The sequence below is a fragment of the Nematostella vectensis genome, chromosome 2 (assembly GCF_932526225.1).
Source record: "Nematostella vectensis chromosome 2, jaNemVect1.1, whole genome shotgun sequence".
Taxonomy (NCBI): domain Eukaryota; kingdom Metazoa; phylum Cnidaria; class Anthozoa; order Actiniaria; family Edwardsiidae; genus Nematostella; species Nematostella vectensis.
The window spans coordinates 19459789-19469090 of record NC_064035.1 but is presented as its reverse complement, the minus strand read 5'-3'; the positions used below and the strand labels follow the sequence as shown (position 1 = coordinate 19469090).

Genomic DNA, 9302 nt, shown 5'->3' with positions numbered 1-9302 from the left:
CTTAGTTATTGCTGAGAACGTCGTGTGGTTACAACTTTTACCGTAATCTTTATATCTAAACCTGGTATTCAAATGATTATTTAACTAAAGGAAACAAATCTGCAAAATATAGCAGATATTTTTTTGTCTTTGAATTGTTTTGTGCATTCTGCGCGCGTGCTTCATTCGCAATCAAGGATGGCGACATTCTCACGAGCGCGCGCTGTTTTTGAAACCTACAACAAAACGATATTTTCTTTTTTCGCATACAACGCTCGACTTTAAATTATTCTTCGCTTTATTGTGGGTAGCATTGCAATAGAAAACAATTCGCCAATATCTCTGAATTTTAACGGATTTATGAGGAGCCCCAGCCGGCCTGAAATGGTTTTGCACACCTATTTTAGGCGTGCAAAAATACACCTTAGCAGGGGATTAGTGGTCAAAAGGTGTATAAAATCTGTCAGCACACGCGGGGTCGTATAACACAACTACTGTTTATATCTTTTGACGTCACGGAGCCTGGAGTACGATATGTGTTCCTAACTCCAAACTCGCCACGTTTCGCTCATGGACAGAGACACTTATAAATATAGTCAATTATCTTAATTTCAATCCTTTGTTAAAGCCGAAGAGAAATTTGAAACCGAAAGGCTATTTACCCTAGCACGATTGGATGGTTAGCCTGCCGTTCGCATTTTGGGTGGCTATTCTTGTTTATAGTACAATATATTAAAATGCACGTCTCCGCTCTGACCATGGAAAATTAGCATTTTTCGTTAGATTTTTATGGGCTAACAAACAACAACTATACGAGTACCGAACGAACAACTACTCCGAGACCAAATAAAACCGCCAGCTAGGCAAAAAGCATACAAGCTGAATTTCTTTCTTACAAATTTATATTTGTCCAGGCTACACATTTTTTCTAATCTTCCCTCTAAGGTTTCTGAGTGATGGTCTTTTTCTAGCAGAAAAATTTGTAGCGTCCTTTATAAAAACCCAATTGAAGAGAAGTTGTCGTCAGCATAAATCCCACTGAAAACACACCAATGGCGTTGGTATTCTTGCTGCCAGGGACTCGAACTTCTGGCCCGTATATTCGGCGGTGGTAAGCTTCTCTCATGATGGGGCTTCAGAGTGCTTGCGGCAGCTTTTCCCGAAGTAGATGATAACAGGGCAGTTTCGCCCTTCCCGCTCCTCGACAAAAACGTTATTGGATTTGATGTCATTGTGGAGATTTCCTTTGTGATGTATATAGTCAACCGTATTGCAGATCTTTTAAAACACTGCATTGAGCTGTTGTTTTGAAAGTAGCGAAAATGAAATAAATACAGTACAGTATTTACATATACCTTGATTGGCTATTAGTTTGGATAACTGCATCACATCTCATTTGCAGGTTTTAAATCATAGCAATTATGTTTTAGCTGTTTAGCTGAAGTCTTCAAGGATTGACTCCCAAAACAACAGTGAAACAATAAAGCACATTACACAACCTCCTATATAAAATATATATATATATATATTCAGCAATATGTTTCAGATGAAGTCTTCAAGGCGTGTCGCCCAAAACAACAGTGAGAACATAAAGCACATGCACATTCTCCTATATAAAAAAAATATATCCAGCAATATGTTTCAGATGAAGTCTTCAAGGCGTGCCGCCCAAAACAACAGTGAGAACATAAAGCACATGCACAACCTCCTATATGAAAAAAATATATCCAGCAATATGTTTCAGATGAAGTCTTCAAGGCGTGCCGCCCAAAACAACAGTGAAAACATAAAACACATTACAACCTCCTATATGAAAAAATATATTCAGCAATATGTTTCAGATGAAGTCTTCAAGGCGTGCCGCCCAAAACAACAGTGACAACATAAAGCACATGCACATTCTCCTATATAAAAAAAATATATCCAGCAATATGTTTCAGATGAATTCTTCAAGGCGTGCCGCCCAAAACAACAGTGAGAACATAAAGCACATGCACAACCTCCTATATGAAAAAAAATATATCCAGCAATATGTTTCAGATGAAGTCTTCAAGGCGTGCCGCCCAAAACAACAGTGAAAACATAAAACACATTACAACCTCCTATATGAAAAAATATATTCAGCAATATGTTTCAGGTGAAGTCTTCAAGGCGTGCCGCCCAAAACAAAATAGAACAAAGAAATATATAATTATTAAGGATAAGTGATTATTTGTCAGCTGATTGCTACAATACCAAACTCTCCTCCGCCCAATTTCTCTCTAGCTTTTTCGATCTTTACCGAAAGCGATTCCACTTTCGCTCTTACTTCATGCTGTGCCAGTGTTTTCGAGCATGGGTTGGGATAAACGTGGTTGATCTCCTCGTCGATTCCCGGCAGTACGTTTAGAAGTCTGAAGGAATCCCTACTTGCTGAAATCTCCCCGATTACCCCAAACGCTTAAAGGACGTAGACTTCTTCCGTTCTAGCCCTGTTCCAGGCAACGCGATATCTGCTTAAAACCATTTGATTGAAGCTGAATCGCCGGCAAGCGTCCTCACATCCTTCGGCGCTATCTTATAGCTTCGGCCGGGATGCTTCAAAGCACTTCAAATTGACGAATTTTCGTAGTCGTAAACGGCATATGTCAATATTAAGTGCGTACCATCTTTTGTTTGGGTCAATCCTCAGTGAAATCACCTCAAATAACATCATGAAATCGGAAAGGAGGTCTTAGCCAACGAGTTGTAGACTGAATCGATAGAGCGCACGCTTTAATTCATATTTGGCGCTATATTCTACCATATTCCCATATATAGCATAATCCAATATTTATAGAGGCCAAGTGTCGGTAGAAATTACACACTGTACCCACCTTGCACCGATCAAAGTGCTGTCATAAAATATATTAAATTAACACGAAAATGCTTGACGCATGCTGTGAACAAGCATCCCCGCTGGTACCGTTTTCCCCCCTCTGGGGCTCGAAACCTACAACAAAACGATATTTTCTTTTTTTCGCATACAACTCTCGACTTTAAATTATTCTTCGCTTTATTGTGGGTAGCATTGCAATAGAAAACAATTCGCCAATATCTCTGAATTTTAACGGATTTAAGAAAAATACCTTGTTTCAGATTTTCCCGCCAAAACTTGGAATTATTCTCTCGATTCAATCTCCTTTCGCGCGGCCAGGAAAATTATCAAAGATCTGTAGAAAATTCAAGTCTCAATCAAATTCAATTCCCTTTTCAGAATTTGAAAGTGTATCTATGCTTCCTTTGGCTAGATTGGTATAAGTGAAAGGTTTTAAAGCTTTTCGTCATGAGAATATCTTCTGCGTCTACGACGGTCGCATGGCGCCTTTTGTTAGTCGATTCCTAAGCGTGCAACAAACAAGTGAATGACTATTGTAACTGGAAAAAGGATAAATCGTGGAGCTGGTAATGGACTAGAGATTCCTTGCATTTATTAATTTTCTGGAGACAAAGAAATGTCAATCCCATGGTTGAAATTGAAGTTAAGAAAATTGTAATTATGAATTTCTTTACTGGTTGCCTACTGGTCGCCCACATGGTTTGCTACTACGCTTTATATGTGATTTCAGCATGCATTGGATATGATGTTTATCAGGTGTTGGCTGGTGTTGTAAAGCCAAAAATCATTGTGGTCGCTTACGAGAGCTGGTCTCACGGATAAGTTCGTCGCTTACGAGAGCTAAGAATTACAGAGTTTGTTTGACAATTCATTCGGTGATTCGTGATCGTGGTCGTTATCGGAGCTGGTCGCTTACGAGAGCGGTCGCTCAGAGAGCTTCGACTGTAATACACTTGGACTGCCTGTGTGGTGCTACTCGGCACATGATTGGCTGGAAGTCGAGAGGGCGTGCAATTGCGTGATCTCGGGCTCGTGACGAGTTCAGCTTGGCACGGAGTTGCTTCGTCTGGGTGCATATTATCTGCAATCTTCTTGTGATCGAGTTTTTGCAGATATTTTCTCTCTTTACCATTATGGCAAGCGATTCCTCCTCTTGCAAGAGAAAGGTTGTCTTAGCATTGGATGGCAGTGTCAACAGCATGCGTGCTTACCAGTGTGAGTAAAAAGCACCCGATCATGGGTTCCTTTGAACATCCACTAACGTTTAGTTACCCAAACAAGTCTTGTCTTTCACCGTAGGTTGTTATGTTGCCTCCTTCCATCATAAGTTTTTTTATATACATATGAACTTTGTTGTCCATTTTAATCGAAAGTATCATCAAACGTGACCCGAGTAGGTACATAATATCGTTGTACCACGCTATAAGATCTTTCGCAGTAGGTGGACCTCGGACTGCCAAAATATGGACAGCTAAACGAATCATGAAAAGTTCTATATCATTTGCTAACGAGCTTTAAAGATATTACCATGATGTCGAGAGCGTCGGAATTGTTTCCCGTCTTTTTTCCCAAATTGATCGTCAACTCCAAGACTGAACGCGCCTCATGTGCTAAATGAACATAGCATCATAGCACACAATTTAAGGGGATTTCCACAAATATTTTAGAATTTTTTCTATGAAAATGTATTTTGTTTTTTTTCATAGTGCCGTTAGAAGAGTTTTTGATCCACTCTGTCAACCATTTAGAAGATAGCGAGCAAATACTGCGGTTAACTTATTCCTTTCAGGGTCGTCTTCTAGTTTGCTCAAGCGTAAAAGAATCCTAGATCTCGTTTTAGAAATACAAGATAAGATTTCAGCGTCAGAATTGTGTAATTTTCCCGGCTACTGCACGTGATACCAGATCTTATTACTCTTATTTTTCCTGCGTCAAACCATTGTACAATTGAATACTTTAACTTCAGGTGTTGTAGTTATAAAATATTTATACGATCGGCATCTTTGTCCGGTAGTGATTCGTGGCATCAAATTAAGTATGAGTAAAATGTAGCATTTATACGATTGTTTGACTGTTTTGCATGTATGCAAAGTCACATAAAAGTCAGTTTTATCAAATGACATTACTGTTAGAGCGAAATGACTGAATAAACTACCTACTTTTTGAACTTCGCTCTCATGAAAATGAGCAATGACGATGCAAATAATTCTTTCACATCAGGTGTCCGTAATCAAAACCTGGAGTAATTTTATGTTGTTGTTACCCCAGGACAGGCGTAAGGGGGTGGGGGGTGTATGAGTCATATCTTGTCAGTTGGGCTTGTATATTTTCCTAAAAGAATGCTCGTTTTTTTCAAATCTGTATTACTGTGAATACAAATAAGGAAGTGCTTCTCCCTAGTGTTCTATCCAGAGATGGGTTCAATGGGTATATCTGTCATAAATTAAAGCACTGCAGTAGTGGATCAAAGGGGAGGGTTTAGGGGGTTTAACCCCCCCCCTCCTTTGGGCTGCCAGGAAGCCATATGTAACAAAATAAATTACCCCCTCCCCCTTTGTTACTCAGCCAAACCCCCCCTTTAGCGAAAAGCTAGATCCGCCCCAGCACCCCTGGAAATATTAACAGTAATCAGAACCACTGATGAAGGGAATAGAGGCAGAACACGTACACTGAGTATCCACAAAACCACACATCAAAAGGGCATATTCACTCACACATTAAGTACAATAGAACAGTGAAGGAGTTGGGAACATTTTACAATGCATTCATAAGGCAAAATTATTCTAAACTTCTATTTCTCCTTTGGTGTCAGAAAACACTTTAATATATTTCTACCAGGTCAAATTCCAGTGTGTCAGTTTTGGATGTTGTTAACTTATTATACCTCTTTTATCCCTCTCTCAACATAATCTAATGTTTTGCTCGTCTTTGTTATTTTGTGCAGGGTACTGGGATAATATTTATCAGGAGGGAGACCTACTCCTAGTCATTCATGCCTTTGAACTCCCGACAATGCCAGCCGCACCTTACCCATGTAAGTATATACCTCTTTAGTGAGTTTCCCTGGACACCACCTCTTTAATCCCTGTCCCTCGCTTTGTGTAATAGCAAATTTGTTAATTTACCTGTGTCAGTTCTGGTGCACCATTTCAACCCTGGTCAAATAGTGTGTATCCCCCTATTCTGAGAATGACATGTGCTACAAGTTATACCTGCAAATAGTAATCCACGAAACTCTCAAAGAAAAGAGGCCTCCTGCTGATTATCCACAATGTACCAATTATGGACTTCTCATTTCTATATTCATGAACGTTATCTGGGTAATCTGTGCATATGCAGTCTTGATGTTTTCAATACCATATTTACCCGTGTATAAGCCACACTTTTTCACTCCAAATGACCTTCAAAATTTGGGTGCATCTTATATGTGGTCTTATACGTGGAATGCCACTTTTTATAATATGCATAATAAGGAAAACAAAAGATTGTCTATAATTGGTCAATGATCATTCGCATGCTTGAGAAACCAATAAAAAACTTATGATTTTGATCTGTGCATTTATTAATAGCAAGCTACAAACCCATCTACGTATCTAGGCTGTTTTAGACAGCACAATTTAGTTGCATGCGACCTGCCAACGACATGTCTTAGCCCTGGATTACACACTACGATACTTTCGCTGTCAAGCATCGTAGCGGAGTCGTAGGCTTATTTACACTGTACAACATACTGCTGTCTAAATGAGTCTTTAGAGTTTTCCAATTTTGGGTACATAAGTGTGTCTGTTTACATTGAGTTATGTCCTCCCAGCAAGTCTTCTTGCTTTGTGTGTTAGGTGTTTTTCAGTCAGCTTGCTCAAAAGAGGGGTGACTCTCTTTATCTCAATATGAAGGAGAAAGAAAAACATACTAAGCATTCTATCCTATACAGTGCTGTTTACATGTCCCAAGACTCTTTTTCAAAATACTTTGAGTTTTAGTCACCCTACAGTAGTTGTATTCATAACAATTTTTGACTGTATTTTAGATGGATTTGCATACTACGAAGAGTGGAGCTCCCTTGTGCAGAAGGCAGATGATGAGGCAAAACATTTGCTAGAAGATTGTGGGCGCAAGTGCCAAGAAAAAATATGTTCAATTGACCCAGAGAAGAAAAAAAATGTATGTATACTTACAGTGTGGGAATACCAAAGCATGGAAAGTTTTACATAAAGTATTTGCATACTAATGAGGCCTCACAGCTACAAGTGCCAACTTATGCTTTTAATTGAAACAGCTAGTTCGGTCAGATCACAAGTACATACCTTTAGGTGGTTGATAAACAATGAAACAACTTTTATGATTAAATGCAACCCCAAAACCGTTTCTCAAGCTCCGCCTTTTAATTTAAATGTTTTCTGCCATTTTTGTTGCCATTCCTCTTATCAAAAAGTCCCCGTTGATTGGTGGAGGGCATCAAAACGATGCAGATACATTAAAACTGGGCATACTTTTTGTTTTTAGGCTGTAATGCACTCAAAAAAGTCATGTTGACATTGAATAATGCTTGTTTTTATTGACACAATTTGGAAAAGATTATATACAAAAAAATAAAATATTAACATTATTTTTTCTTTAAAATAAATGTTTACTGTTTAAAAACATTTCCTAACAATAATTGTCAGTTTGGCATATCAGCCAAAGAGCTGGTGTTTTTTTCTTTTTTTTTCTTCACTCACACCAGACCAATTGTTTTGGTTTTTACTGTTCCAATTGATCAGATTTGAACTTGGTTCTGTTTGTGCAGAATACAATAATCTTATCCAAGAGATAATCAAGAGAAATATACCTGGACTTGATTTAAAACTAAATCTCGCCTTTTGACAGATCTGTCATATTTGCTAGATGAAAGTTTACTATTTAAAGTTTCATTTTCGATAATTCCACCAATTCTCAAACTATTTATTTATAAGCCATAGCTTTACACTAGGCTTTTCATTTTCAGATTCATTTCAAGCTTTTCAAGGAAACTGGCAAGCCTGGTGAAGTAGTGTGCAAATTTGCCCAAGATGAAAATGCACACCTGATCATCATGGGTTCCCGCGGCCTAGGCACCTTGCGGCGCACATTTCTAGGCAGCAACAGTGACTACTGTGTGCACCATGCACACATTCCCGTCGCTGTTGTTCCTCCCCCACCAGAACATGAGGAGTCTCAATCACACAAAGATTAGTAGGATTGCTTTTAATCATCACTACTGCAGTGGCTTCCAACAAAATCACCTGACCATTACTCATCTTACTCATTATAAGGATGTAAAGAGCTTGAATGCCAATACTTCTATATTTTCTAGGGTCAATGTTCAGTCCTTCAAATACCACTCAAAATTTCTACTCAACAAGACTTATTTGTTTCTATTCGAAAAGGAAAAATCTTGAAATGCTTGTCTATAAATTTTACACCAATGAGTAAAAGATCAGATCGAAATACATGAAAAAACCTTCTAAGAGAGAAATAGATTGGCTACTGTAATGTTAAATTTTCTTTATGCACCTATGTACACAATATATCTTTCATCCCTAGGATATAAAGATGCACTTTTTATGGTTGTGCTATACCTAAGGCCTGTACTGTATAATGTACCTATGTATTGCTCATACAAAATCCCTGTTATGTTGTGAGCCTTGCTTGCAATAAACCGTATGAACAAAACTGCCCTGCCCTATCACAATGATTATATTGGGGGGGGGGGGGGGGGACACTTAACTCCATCCTCTAGGGACCTGGTAAAAATTATGAGGGGGGGGGGGGTTAACAACATTTAAACTGAAAATTCTTAATTTATAATGAACTCCATTTTTTAGTTACGAATTTTTATTGAAAACAACATCATCAGCTGGTCTTTTTTCCTGAATTCTTCCATATTGGTGTCCTAATTTTATACCTTGAATCCCCAGTGTGCCCTCCATGTTCTATTTTGACTGGAAGTGCTGTTTTGTTTTTGTGAGAACCACTCACCAACACCATATCCCTGTCTTGTAGAAATGCAAGTTTAGCTTTCATAAGAGGGGGGCCTACCTGCTACAGTTAGTTCACATTGCCTATTTCTATTCTTATTACTTTAGTAAGCTACTGTATATTTTAAGACAAACAATTATTGAGCAAGGATCAGAGACAGTAGTTCCAAGCTAGAATCATCAACAATTTCATTTTAATCTTCTAAGTTTTTTTCGCATTTCCTTTTTTTACTTGTGCCATTTTGTTATTCTATATATTCTCCTTATACTTTCTATTGATCTTAATAGTGTGACATGCAAGGAAATGCCAAAAGCCTTTTAGACAGCTGGGTTCTTAAGTAGAGACACCAGGCAAATACTGTTAATGTTTTCTTGTAAGTCTCTTTCAACAGACACTAAAGCCAATTAAGTTAGCAAAGGATCATAACACTGATAATTTCTTTATATAAAACTGTTCATTTCTAAATGAC

The 9302-nt window shown here is 38.2% G+C and overlaps 1 protein-coding gene across 1 annotated transcript; it reads left to right on the top strand.

Annotated features, from left to right (window-relative positions):
• The first annotated feature begins 3857 nt into the window (after positions 1 to 3857).
• LOC5509695 (universal stress protein A-like protein) lies at positions 3858 to 8527 on the top strand. The gene is made up of 4 exons (XM_001630155.3): positions 3858 to 4051; positions 5781 to 5870; positions 6864 to 6997; positions 7821 to 8527. The coding sequence occupies exons 1-4, from the start codon at positions 3970 to 3972 to the stop codon at positions 8046 to 8048; spliced, it is 534 nt and encodes a 177-aa protein (XP_001630205.1). The 5' UTR covers positions 3858 to 3969; the 3' UTR covers positions 8049 to 8527.
• Positions 8528 to 9302: the final 775 nt, after the last annotated feature.

Bases quoted from the DNA above. Each gene is read 5' to 3' on its own strand.
- LOC5509695 (XM_001630155.3), top strand. From the start codon at position 3,970: ATGGCAAGCGATTCCTCCTCTTGCAAGAGAAAGGTTGTCTTAGCATTG. The intron at 4,052-5,780 runs GTGAGTAAAAAG...TATTTTGTGCAG, and splicing joins CAGCATGCGTGCTTACCAGT to GGTACTGGGATAATATTTAT. The intron at 5,871-6,863 runs GTAAGTATATAC...ACTGTATTTTAG, and splicing joins GCCAGCCGCACCTTACCCAT to ATGGATTTGCATACTACGAA.